General features: G+C 37.3%; 1 protein-coding gene across 1 annotated transcript in view; it reads left to right on the forward strand.

Annotated features, from left to right (window-relative positions):
• Window positions 1–14375, forward strand: part of AKAP9 (A-kinase anchoring protein 9) — a 177421-nt gene that overhangs the window by 37894 nt on the left and 125152 nt on the right. Inside the window, 1 exon segment of the mRNA XM_030932036.1 lies at window positions 4323–4367. Coding sequence (XP_030787896.1) covers window positions 4323–4367 — 45 coding nt within the window.

The raw sequence follows: 14375 nt of genomic DNA on the forward strand, positions 1-14375 counted from the left end.
GACAAAGTTGAAAAGAAGTGGTGAAAGCAGACATCCTTGTATTGTTTCTCATAATAAGGGGAAAGCATTCAGGTTTTTTTTTTTTAGCCATTGAGTTTTATATTAGCTTTTTTTTTTTTTGTAACTATCCTTTATCGGATTGAGTAGGTTCCCTTTTATTCCTGGTTCATTAAGTGTTTTCATTATGAAGAAATGTTGGGGTTTTTTTGTTTGGTTTTCATTTTTTATTTTTATTTATTTATTTACTTATTTGAGACAAAGTCTCACTTTGTCTCCCAAGCTGGAGTGCAATGGGGTGATCTCAGCTCACTGCAGCCTCCACCTCCCAGGTTCAAGCAATTCTCCTGCCACAGCCTCCTGAGTAGATGGGATTGTGAGCCATCACACCCAACTGATTTTTGTATTTTTAGTAGACATGGGGTTTCACCATGTTGGCCAAGGTGGTCTTGAACTCCTGACCCCAAGTGATAACGTCCACCTCAGCCTCCCAAAGTGCCGGGACTACAGGCGTTAGCCACTGTGCCCAACCATTTATTTTACTGTTTTTTGAGACAGGATCTCACTCTGTTATCCAGGCTGGCATGCAGTGGCGCACTCATGGCTCACTGCAGCCTCAACCTCCTAGGCTCCAGGGATCCTCCCACCTCAGCCCCACAAGTAGCTGGAAGTACAGGCCCATGCCAGCACACTGAGCTAATTTGTGTATTTTTTTTTGTAGAGACGGAGTTTTGCCGTGTTGCCCAGGCTGCTCTTGAACTCCTGGATTCAAGTGATTGCCTGCTTAAGCCTCCCAAAGTGCTAGGATTATAGGCATGAGCCAGTGCTCCCAAACTGAGTGTTGAGTTTTGTTAAATGCTTTTTTTGTGTCTATTTGCAATGACTTTAATACGAAAACCGTTACCGGGGACAAAAGATGTTATAGCACACATTTTATATGATATAAATTCAGTCTTTTAAAATTTTTTGAGTATTTAAATGGTCTAACGTATAGTCATCTTTCTATTTTTCAGAGTGGATAATTGCAATTGATCTATCTTGAAGTTTGCTGATTCTCTCTCCCTCCTACTTAGATCTACTACTGAGTCCTTCCAGTGGCTTTTTCATTTATTTTCCTTTTCAACTATAGAATTTTTATTTGATTCTTGTATAATTTCTTTGTTTTATTGATATTCTTCATTTGGTGAGGTGTTGTTGTTACAATTTAAATTTTTTTTGTCTCTTTTTTAGATTTTATTTCCTTTAGCTATTTGACTGTATTTAAAATAGCTAAGTTAAAATCTTTGTTGGCCAGGCGTGGTGGCTTATACCTGTAATCTCAGCACTTTGGGAGGCGGAGGCAAGGGGATTACTTGAGCCCAAGAGTTGGAGACCAGCCTGGGCAACAAAGGGAGATCCTGTCTTTACAAAAAGTAAAAAAAATTAGCCGGGCATGGTTGTACACACCTGTGGTCCCAGCTACTCCAGAGGCTAAGGTGGGAGAATCGCTTGAGCCCAAGAGGTGGAGGCTGGAGCAAGCTGTGGTCATACCACTGCATTCCAGCCTGGGTGACAGAGTGAGATCCTGTCTCAAAAAACAAGACAAAACTGAAAATAACTTTGTCTATTAAGTACAATAACTGTGTTCCTCAGGGACAGTTTCTATTGGCCATTGTTCTTCTTGTGCATAGGCTATCCTTTCCTTTTTTTTTTTTTATATATGTCTTGTAATTTTTGTTTTATTAAAACTGGAATTTTAAAAATAATGCAGTGTGGCAACTCTACTGCTTGATTTGGCCCGAAGGTGTATTATCTTTTTTTAATATAACAAACCAATATTTGGGTTATCTATTCTATAGTTTTAGCATTTTGAATGCAACAACTGTCTTATTCATCATTTAATTCTCAGTACTACCGTTTCTAGTACACAATATGCACTTAATGAATATGAGGGGTTGTATCATGAAAGTGTTTCGGATTTAAAAGATAATCTCGGCTGGGTGCGGTGGCTTACGCCTGTAATCCCAGCATTTTGGGAGGCTGAGACGGGCAGATCACTAGAGGTTAGGAGTTCAAGACCAGTCTGGCCAACATGGTGAAACCTTGTCTCTACTAAAAATACAAAAATTAGCTGGGCATGGTGGTGTGTGCCTGTAATCCAAGCTACTCGGGAGGCTGAGGCAGGAGATTTGCTTGAACCTGGGAGGTGGAGGTTGCAGTGAGCCAAGATCATGCCACTGCACTCCAGCCTGGGCGACAGAGCGAGACTCTGTCTGAAAAGAAAAAAAAGGGAATCTTGTGAGTTAGGAACCACTGTTAATAGCATTTTAGATTACAGGCAAGCTTATTTTGTTCTTGACCTTGGTTACTACTTCATGGAGAAGGTAGTTTTAGAACTTGGACTTGAATGTTGAATAGAAATTCCATAGGTGTAGATGAGAAAGGAGACAGTGAAAGTTAATATTTGTTGAATGAAGGGGTGAAACTCTCTGGGTCTCACCTTTCTAACCATTAAAACGAGATTCTTAGGTTAGATGAGAAGGTCAATAGTGAAAATAGTACTTTTGGAGTCAGAAAATTTGGGGTTGTTCTTGACTCTTTCTACTACTTCTTTTAGGGAAGCTTGAAAAAGCTGCTCACTTCATACCCAAATCCAGGGATGTGACAGTGAAACAAGAATGACTTTAAAAGTGCTTTTGTAAACTATAAAGGTGTTACAACAACAAAGGTGGTTATTTTTTCTTTAGTTACTACTCTTTTAGCATCAAGATGTTATGATTTTTCTTTCAGATAAATTGACCTTTTCTTTTTTATTGATTCATTTTAATTATTATTATTATTTTTTAAGACAGTGTCTCACTCTGTCACCCAGACCAGAGTGCAATGGCATGATCTTGGTTCACCACAAGCTCTCCCTCCCAGGCTCAAGCAATTCTCCTGCCTCAGCCTCCCAGGTAGCTGGGATTACAGGCGTGCACCACTACTGCCCAGCTAGTTTTTGTTTTTGTTTTTGTTTTTTCTAGCAGAGATGAGGTTTCACCATTTTGGCCAGGCTGGTCTCGAACTCCTGACCTTAAATGATCCACCCACCTCAGCCTCCCAAAGTGCTGGGATTACAGGTGTGAGCCACCACACCTGGCCGAACTTTTCTAACAGTAGCATTTTAGGACTTTGTTTCATTTTAAAGAGGTACAGTAGTTCCTCCTCATTTGTGGATAGTTGTATTATTCCATGTTCATGCTGCTGATAAAGACATACCAGAGACTAGGTCATTTATAAAGAAAAAGAGGTTTAATGGACTCACAGTTCCACATGGCTGGGGAAGCCTCACAATCATGGTGGAAGGCAAAAGGCACGTCTTACATGGCAGCAGACATGAGAGAAATGAGAGCCAAGGGAAAAGGGAAACCCCTTATAAAACCATCAGATCTCGTGAGACTTACTCATTACGACAAGAACAGTATGGGGGAAACTGCTCTCATGATTCAGTTGTGTCCCAGCAGGTCCCTCCTAAAACACATGGGAATTATGGGAGCTACAATTCAAGATGACATTTGGATGGGGAACTCAGCCAAACCATATTGAGAGTATAGTCCAACACCCACAGTGGAGACCTGAAACCACAGATAGCACTGAACTCTATATATACTGTGTTTTTTTCTATACTCATATACTTACGATAATGTTTAATTGATAAATTAGGCATAGTACTCTTGTGCTTTGGGGCCATTGCTTGAACACAAGCACTGCAATACTGCATACTGCCATACTGTATGACAGTGCATCTGATAATGGAGGTGGTTACCAAGTAACTATTGGGCAGGTAGCATATACTGTGTGTATATGGTGTACAAAGGGATGATTCATGTCCTGGATGGGACAGAGTAAGATTTCATCATGCCACTTAGAACAGTACACAATTTAAAACTTATGAATTTATTTTTGGAATTTTCCATTTTAATATTTTCTAACCACAATTAACCATGGGTAACTGAAATTATAGGAAGCCATACTATACAGAGGGGGCTACTGTATGAGGATTGAAGAATTTTGTCTTACTTGGTACTTTTGGCTTACAAATGATATGTATATGAGACCCTGTATGAAAGTACCTCTTGATACTTCTGTATTTAGAAAAATGCCTACTGGTACATTTTAGTTGCATTATTTTGCCATTGTTATTTATAATTAAATGAAAATTTTAAAGATTTGAATAATTTTTACTAGTTTTTTAGTGGTATTTTATGTGACTTTTTTTTCATATCTTACCAATAGCAATGACTTAGTAAAGTATGATATTTAGCACAAAAAGTCATAATTATATTTGGTTTTTATTTTTGTTTTAGCTGGAAAGTGAAATTTCAACCACAGCAGATGACTACAGTTCAGAGGTAAGACTAAATTATATTGATTTCTAATATAATAAATAAATGTATTTTATATTATTATTGAAATTATTGATTGTTGCTACTTGATTTCTTGTCTTGTATTGAATACTTCTCATATTTTTATAAATGTAACGTTAAGTGACTAGCACCTGAGGATTATGTATTACTGACTTTTTTTTTCGGATTGTTAGCTAAGGTTTTAAGTCTGGTTGAATAGCTTGGTGTCTGTTTTAGTTTCTGTAAAGTATTTGATATTGGGTTTCTTAGACATGTGACTATTACAAGGCATCCATATTTAGCACAGTAAAAATATCAAAATTTTTTTGAGACTTTGGATAGGATATTTCATTCTGAGTAATGCTTTTTTATAAATGCCTGAATTCTGGTTAGTCATATGAACTTGTTTATTGACATTAATGTTTCAGTAGTAGTTTTTACTTTAGGTGATCAAGGTATTTTCCACTTTAGGAAATACCTTCTTTGTGTGTTGGCAAAAGTATATGTCATTTTGTTATCTTTTTCTTATTCTTTTAGATGTGATTGTCATTTCTTTACTCCAGAATTTGAGGAGACTATAAACTATTCTGTACTCTGAATGGTTTAGCAACTCTGTGTGTTCAGTAAGTCTCAATTTATTGTAGGTTTCTAATAGGAAAAAAAAAACCCTCCATGTTCTTAAATGAACATATTACTGTTTTAGATTGCTTATAGCAATAAAAACTGCTACTTTAGAAGTTAATGTGTTTAAAAGTTGGAATATACTTACTAGTAATCTGGCCAGGAAAATAATTAGCCAACATTAAATAAATGCATTGGTGCCTGATTTAGGCTAAAGTTGCCTTATGGGAAGTATCTTGGTTTAAAATCACTGCTTACAATTCAGAGTCTGCTTTTGTAACTTCAAATTTGGGACACATACAGTTGGTCCATATCCCTGGGTTCTGCATTTGAGGATATGACCAACCACAGATAGAAAATGTTCAGAAAAAAATTAAAAAATAGCAGTACAACCATAAAAAATATATAACATTTAAAAATACAGTATAACAACTAAGTACATAGTAATCTTAGAGGTGATTTCAAGTATATGGGCAGATGTCCACAGATTGTATGCAAATACTATGCCATTAAGGGTCTTAGGCATCCGTGATTTTAGTATCCTTAGGGGAGTTCCTAGAACTAATTCCCTTGAAGACACCAAGGGATTATTGCATTTGAAAACCTTTTTTTTCCTCTATAATGCTCTAATTTTTAATAGCTTGTATTTCTTTTTTTTTTCCCGAGATGGAGTCTCACTCTGTCACCTAGGCTAGAGTGCAGTGGTGTGGTGTTGGCTCACTGAAACTTCTGCCTTCTGGGTTCAAGCAATTCTCTGCCTCAGCCTCCCAAGCTGGGACTATAGGCATGCGCCACCACACCCGGCGAATTTTTGTATTTTTAGTAGAGACGGGGTTTCACCATCTTCACCAGGCTGGTCTTGAACTCCTGACCTCGTGATCTAACTGCCTCCACCTCCCAAAGTGCTGGGATTACAGGTGTAAGCCACAGCGCCTGGCTATAGCTTGTATTTCTTGATTGAAAGTCTTAGATGCTTTGGTGCTTAAACTGCCTGTATCTTTGGTGGCACCCCAGAGTTCCACAAAGTGCATTTTTGTCTTTACACTAAAGTGAATGTTTTTTTATATGCTAGTGACTGTAGGTCAGACCATCCCATATATGCCCATGAAATTTGGTTAAAATTTGTGTAGCTGTTTTCTCACATTGAGATAATAGAGCAAATTTTAATTTAATTTTTTTGTCATTCTAAGTATTATTTTATGTGTGTATGTATGTATGTATTTATTATACTTTAGGTTCTAGGGTACCTGTGCACAACGTGCAGGTTTGTTACATAGGTATACATGTGCCATGCTGGTTTGCTGCACCCATCAACTTGTCATTTACATTGGGTATTTCTCCTAATGCTATCCCTCCAACCCGACAGGCCCCCATGTGTGATGTTCCATGCTCTGTGTCCAAGTGTTCTCATTGTTCAGTGCCCACATATGAGTGAGAACATGTGGTGTTTGGTTTTCTGTCATTGTGATAGTTTGCTCAGAATGATGGTTTCCAGCTCTATCCATGTCTCTGCAAAGGACATGAACTCATCTTTTTTTATGGCTGCATAGTATTCCATGGTGTATATGTGCCACATTTTCTTATCCAGTTTATCATTGATGGGCATTTGGGTTGGTTCCAAGTCTTTGCTATTGTGAATAGTGCCACAGTAAATACATGTGTGCATATGTCTTTATAGTAGCATGATTTATAATCCTTTGGGTATATACCCAGTAATGGGATCACTGGGTCAAATGGTATTTCTAGTTCTAGATCCTTGAGGAATTGCCACATTGTCTTCCACAGTGGTTGAACTAATTTACACTCCCACCAGCGGTGTAAAAGCATTCCTATTTCTCCACATCTTCTCCAGTATCTGTTGTTTCCTGATTTTTTAATGATCACCTTTCTAACTGGTGTGAGATGGTATCTCATTGTGGTTTTGATTTGCATTTCTCTGATGACCAGTGATGATCATTTTTTCATGTGTCTTTTTGCTGCATAAATATCTTCTTTTGAGAGGTGTCTGTTCATATCCTTTGCCCACTTTTTGATGGAGTTGTTTGCTTTTTTCTATTATTATTATTATTATTATTACTATACTTTAACTTCTAGGGTACATGTGCACAACATGCAGGTTTGTTACCTAGGTATACATGTGCCATATTGGTTTGCTGTACCCATTAACTCGTCATTTACGTTTGGTGTTTCTCCTAATGCTATCCCTCCCCATCCCTGCCACCCATGACAGGCCCCTGTGTGTGATGTTCCCCGCCCTGTGTCCAAGTGTTCTCATTGTTCAATTCCCACCTATGAGTGAGAACATGTGGTGTTTGGTTTTCTGTCCTTGTGATAGTTTGCTCAGAATGATGGTTTCCAGCTTCATCCATGTCCCTACAAAGGACATGAACTCATCCTTTTTTATGACTGCATAGTATTCCATGGTGTATATGTGCCACATTTTCTTAATCCAGTCTATCATTGATGGACATTTGGGTTGGTTCCAAGTGTTTGCTATTGTGAGTAGTGCCACAATAAACATACGTGTGCATGTGTCTTTATAGCAGCATGATTTATAATCCTTTGAGTATACACCTAGTAGTGGGATCACTGGGGTCACATGGTATTTCTAGTCCTAGATCCTTGAGGAATCGCCCCCCTGTCTTCCACAATAATTGAACTTGTTTACAGTCCCACCAATGGTGTAAAAGCCTTCCTATTTCTCCACATCCTCTTCATCACCTGTTGTTTCCTAACTTTTTAATGATCGCCATTCTAACTGGTGTGAGATGGTATCTCATTGTGGTTTTGAATTGCATTTCTCTGATGACCAGTGATGATGAGCCCATTTTTTCATGTGTCTTTTGGCTGCATAACTATCTTCTTTTGTGAAGTGTCTGTTCATATAATTTGCCCACTTTTTGATGGTTTTTTTTCTTGTAAATTTGTTTAAGTTCTTTATAGATTCTGGATATTAGCCCTTTGTCACATGGGTAGATTGCAAAAATTTTCTCCCATTCTGTAGGTTGCCTGTTCACTCTGATGGTGGTTTCTTTTGCTGTGCAAAAGCTCTTTAGTTTAATTAGATTCCATTTGTCTATTTTGGCTTTTGTTGCCATTGCTTTTGGTGTCATTTGGTGCCATTGCTTTCATGAAGCCCTTGCCCATGCCTATGTACTGAGTGGTACAGGCTAGGTTTTCTTCTAGGGTTTTTATGGTTTTAGGTCTAACATTTAAGTCTTTAATCCATCTTGAATTAATTTTTGTATAAGGTGTGAGGAAGGGATCCAGTTTCAGCTTCCTACATATGGCTAGCCAGTTTTCCCAGCGCCATTTATTAAATAGGGAATCCTTTTGCCATTGCTTGTTTTTGTTAGGTTTGTGAAAGATCAAATGGTTGTCGATGTGTGGTGTTATATCTGAGGCCTCTGTTCTGTTCCATTGGTCTATATCTCTGTTTTGGTACCAGTACCGTGCTGTTTTGGTTACTGTAGCCTTGTAGTATAGTTTGAAGTCAGGTAGCATGATGCCCCCAGCTTTGTTCCTTTTGTGTAGGATTGTCTTGGCAATGCGGGCTCTTTTTTGGTTCCATATGAAGTTTAAAGAATTTTTTTCCAATTCTGTGAAGAAAATCATTGGTACCTTGATGGGGATGGCATGGAATCTATAAATTACCTTGGGCAATATGGCCGTTTTCACGATATTGATTCTTCCTATCCATGAGCATGGAATGTTTTTCCATTTGTTTGTGTCCTCTTTTATTTCATTGAGCAGTGGTTTGTAGTTCTCCTTGAAGAGGTCCTTCACATCTCTTGTAAGTTGGATTCCTAGGTATTTTATTCTCTTTGAAGCAGTCGTGAATGGGAGTTCACTCATGATTTGGCTCTCTGTCTGTTATTGGTGTATAAGAATGCTTGTGATTTTTGCACATTAATTTTGTATCCTGAGACTTTGCTGAAGTTGCTTATCAGCTTAAGGAGACTGGGCTGAGATGATGGGGTTTTCTAAATATACAATTATGTCATCTGCAAACAAGGACAATTTGACTTCCTCTTTTCCTAATTGAATACCCTTTATTTCTTTCTCTTGCCTGATTGTCCTAGCCAGAACTTCCAACACTATGTTGAATAGGAGTGGTGAGAGAGGGCATCCCTGTCTTGTGCCAGTTTTCAAGGGGAATGCCTCCAGTTTTTGCCCATTCAGTATGATATTGGCTGTGGGTTTGTCATAAATAGCTCTCATTATTTTGAGATATGTTCCATCAATACCTAGTTTATTGAGAGTTTTTAGCATGAAAGGCTGTTGAATTTTGTTGAAGGCCTTTTCTGCATCTATTGAGATAATCAAGTGGTTTTTGTTATTTGTTCTGTTTATGTGATGGATTACATTTATTGATTTGTGTATGTTGAACCAGCCATACATCCCAGTGATGAAGCCCACTTGATCATGGTGGATAAGCTTTTTGATGTGCTGCTGGATTCGGTTTGCCAGTATTTTATTGAGGATTTTTGCATCGATGTTCATCAGGGATACTGGTCTAAAATTCTTTTTTGTTGTGTATCTGCCAGGCTTTGGTATCAGGATGATGCTGGCCTCATAAAATGAATTAGGGAGGATTCTCCCCCGCTCCGCGCCTTTTTTTGTGGCAGAGTCTCACTCTGTTGCCCAGGCTGGAGTTCAGTGGCGTGATCTCAGCTCGCTGTAACCATAGCCTGCAAGGTTCGAGCAATTCTCCTGCCTCAGCCTGCGTGTGCGCCACCATGCCTGGCTAATTTTTTGTATTTTTATTGGAGATGGGGTTTCACTATGCTGGTCAAACTGGTCTCGAACTCCCAACCTCATGATCTCTCCACCTCAGCCTCCCAAAGTGCTGGATTTAATGGCATGAGCCACCTCGCCCGGCCGATTGCCCCTTTTACTGTTGATTGGAATAGTTTCAGGAGGAGTGGTACCAGCTCCTCTTTGTACCTCTGGTAGAATTTGGCTTTGAATCCGTCTGGTCCTGGACTTTTTTTGGTTGGTAGACTATGAATTATTGCCTCAATTTCAGAGCCTGTTATTGGTCTAATCACAGATTCAACTTCTTCCTGGTTTAGTCTTGGGAGGGTGTACATATCCAGGAATTCATCCATTTCTTCTAGATGGAAAAAATGGGACCTGCTGAGCTAGGCACGGGAGAGAATCTCTTGGTCTGCCGGTTTCTAAGACCATTGGAAAAGTGCAGTATTGGGCAAGAGTGTCCTCTTTTTCCAGGTACAGTCTGTCGTGGCTTCCCTTGGCTAGGAAAGGGAAATTCTCTGACCCTTTACACTTCCCAGGTAAGGCAACATCCCACCCTGCTTTGGCTCGCCCTCCGTGGGCTGCACCCACTGTCCAACCAGTCCCAATGAGATGAACCAGGTACTTCAGTTGGAAATGCAGAAATCTCCCGTCTTCTGTGTCGATCACGCTGGGAGCTGCAGACCAGAGCTGTTCCTATTCAGCCTTCTTGGAACGGATCCTCACAAATTTTAATTTTAAATATTGATTTGAAAAGCTAAAGAGATCAAAAGATGGTGATTTTCAGGTTTTCTTTAGAAAAATGTGAATTAATAATATGGGAAATTCTTGTTATAATAAGACAGTCTTCAGCTAAATGTTTTAAATTAAACAACTGGTGAAGATTATCAGGTTCTGAAAAATATATTGAAACTATTTATCTGTGATGCCTAGTAAATACGATGTGTTTTAAGGTAAGGTACAAATAGTATTTAAATATAAGCATGACCAATAAAACTCAGAACAGTATCATTTTTGTTGACCATAGCTCGTGGTGAGAAATATATTTTACATACATGTTTGTAATTTCCTATATATATAGTTACATATATTTATAGTTATATGCATGAATAATTATATATGAATAAATATATACATGTGCATACTTTTTTTCAAACAAGTTCTTGGAAAGATACTTATTCTTACACAGTATGACATATCTTGTGATAATACTGTTTCTTGTTAATGTTGGTCAAAAAAACTAAATTGATGAGCTGTCTTACTGTGTGGAATAAACAGTAACTTAGAAGATTACATTGAAAAAAGATAATTATGGGCCTGGCATGGTGGCTCATTCATGCCTGTAATCCCAGCACTTTGGGAGGCCAAAGTCAGAGTTCGAGACCAGTTTGACCAACATGGTGCAACCCCATGTCTACTAAAAATAACAAAAATTAGCTGAACATGATGGTGCATGCCCATAGTCCCAGCTACTCGGGAGGCTGAGACAGGAAAATTGTTTGAATCCAGGAAGTGGAGGTTACAGTGAGCCGAGATAGCGCCATTGCACTCCAGCCTGGGCAACAAGGATGAAATTCCATCTCAAAAAAAAAAAAAAAAAAAAGAAAAAAGATAATTATGAAATAATTTTTGACAGATTTGACCTGGTTTGAATTATAACCCTAGTAATATTATATGTGTTATGTATGGATTCACAATGGATTATACTTTGAGAAATTTATAGATTCACTATGTCTAGAGAAAACATAGAAGTAAAGTTGATAGTTGGTGAAATGTTTGATATGTGTCATCAAAATTGCTAAGATGGATACTAGTTGGATCTATGATGCTCTAGGCTAGTTTTGAGGCTTGAATTCCTCCATTTAATAATATTAGACTGGCTTGACTGAACTAGAATTACAGGAAACTTCTAAGCCATATCCACATATTCAGGAGGCAGAAGAATCATCAGTGGACCAAATTTATAACCTGAGAAATAAATCTCATACTGTAATAGTTTTTATATTGGAACTTTTGTGGAATTATCTCTTAATAACACACCTAAAAAATGAGATTTATTGGCTGGGCATAGTAGCTCACACCTGTAATCTCTGCACTTTGGAAGGCCAAGGTGGGAAGATCACTGGAGCCCAGGAGTTGGAGACCAGCCTTGGCAACATAGGGAGATGTCATCTCTACAAATTAAAATAATAAAATAAAATTAGCCAGGCATAGTGGCGAGCACATGTAGTCCCAGCTATGTGGGAAGCTGAGGTGGGAAAATCACTTGAGCCCAGGAGTATGATCACACCACTGGCACTCCAGCCTCGGTGACAGAGCAAGACCCCATCTCAAAAAAAAAAAAAAAAAAAAAATTAGGCGATAGTGTGTGTCTGTACTCCCAGCTGCTCAAGAGAATGAAGTAGGAGGACCCCTTGCACCCAGGAGTTTGAGGTTGCAATGACCTAATGATCACACCACTGCACTCCAGCCTGGGCGACACAGTGAGACCTTGTCTCAAAAAGAGAGAGAGAGAAAGATTTCTGGGCAGCATGTAACATCATAACTTCACTGCAATGACATATTTGCAAAGTTTAATCATCTTGGCAGATCTAGATTGTATTTGAGTATTCTAAAATTTTGAAATCAAGTAGTTTTAATCATAGACCACATAATTATCTTGTATTTTGCCTAAATATGACTATCGTTTTTCTGGTAAATAGGGCAATAAAATGTAAGAAAAGAGCAAGGGGACTTTGAAGCCAGAAAGTCCTGTTTACATACTTCATCACCTTTGAGCTCTATGAACCTGGGCACATCACTTAAACTCTGAAATACAGTTTGTTTTATTATTATTATTATTATTATTATTGTACTTTAAGTTCTAGGGTACATGTACACGATGTTCAGGTTTGTTACATAGGTATACATGTGCCATGTTGGTTTGTTGCACCCATCAACTAGTCATTTACATTAGGTTAAATACCATTTTTTGAACTGTAAAATGGGGGTCGATAATAATATCTACCTGACAGGATAGTTGCGTACCTCACAAACTAGTTCACAAAATAACCTTGAGAATGTTTAATACGTGGTTGGCATACATTAAACATTCAGCAAAGCATGGTTTTTTAAATTGCTCATCACTTGAAATATACTTTTCTTTACACTGTGTTTGTATGAAATGAATGAGGATTCCCTTAATAAATTGTTCTTAGAGGGATTTCAGGTTCTGATAATATTTGATTAGAACTTAGTTTGTAAATTGTATTTATTTAGGTATGTTGTGGGTTTAATGTTCTTGACTGCTGTGACTAGTACACTCATTGGGTTGGGAAACTGGTTCCATCTTAGAATTAGTCAAATAATTCTATTCCAAGATATCTTCTGTAGAAATACGTATCCTATTATGTACACTAGAGAAATCAGACTAAATGAAAAATACTCTTCTTACAAATTAAATTATATACAATCATCTTCAATCATTAATGAAGGGACATTTCATGTCCAGAATGCCATATTTACATGAATTGTTTTTGATACCCTTTGAGCAGGGTTATTTCGAGGAAGTTGGGAATACAAGCAATATAGAGTCAAGACAAGTAAATAAATATACTTTGCCATGTATAGAAAGATGAAATGATAGTAATTGGGTATTCACTTTTATTATAGATTTCATCTGATTATTGAATACTTTTTAACGAAGTGCTTGTATGGTTTATGACATTTGTTTTAATCTCATTAATTACTTGACTCCAACTCCATAAGTCATTTAGGCACCATTGAACTCTTATAATTTTCATGAACTTTTATGAGCCATCAGATTTTTATTTTTTGTGAAAATATTCAGTAGTAATGTTTTTAATGTATGTATTTCCAAATTAAGTATAAGAATAAGGCATAAATCATAAGTAAGGATGAGTTGTTCTTTTTTGTTTCACCAGCCTAATGTTCACCACAAGGATGAGTTTTTATGTGAAGGCCATTTTATAGTCACACAATGAAAGTTACCTTTCCTCTGATTCTTTCTGAATAGCAATGTTGTTATGATGTGATACCTCTATAAAACATTTTAGAATTTGAAATGTACCTCACTTGTAGTTTCCCAGATCTTTGAGTCGTCTGTGCAGATACAGTAAATTTTTCTGTGAATGCGGAAGGAATATATTAACATAGTCTGTATGTTAAATAACTTCCAACAAAAGCCACAGTAAAAAAGGACATTGAGAGAAGTTGAGCTTTTTTCTGCTGAAGGAGTCTGTTAATCTAATCTTCATGTGTCAAATCATTTATTTACTTTCATATGAAGTATGTATAGTGTTAGAAGCCTAATTTTAGCAGAAGAGATAAATACTCTACCCTTTAGGTATCAATAAAGTAATTATCTAAATTAAAAATAGAATAATTTATTGTTAACTATTAATGATCGTGATATTCTGTTAAGTGTTCCTATTCTAACTTTGGAATATAGTGTGTTTTAGTTTAGTTCTGGTGAATAATCTTTTATAACCAATTTATATGATGTTAAACTTTTCAAATTTATTAATATTGATAAGTTTTACATTTATTATAGCATAGATATGTTTTGAAAAACAGTCATGTATTAATAGTATTTTAAGAATTCAATATGTATGAGTTCAAGTATAACATTTGCTT

Source organism: Rhinopithecus roxellana, chromosome 6 (assembly GCF_007565055.1).
Source record: "Rhinopithecus roxellana isolate Shanxi Qingling chromosome 6, ASM756505v1, whole genome shotgun sequence".
NCBI lineage: Eukaryota > Metazoa > Chordata > Mammalia > Primates > Cercopithecidae > Rhinopithecus > Rhinopithecus roxellana.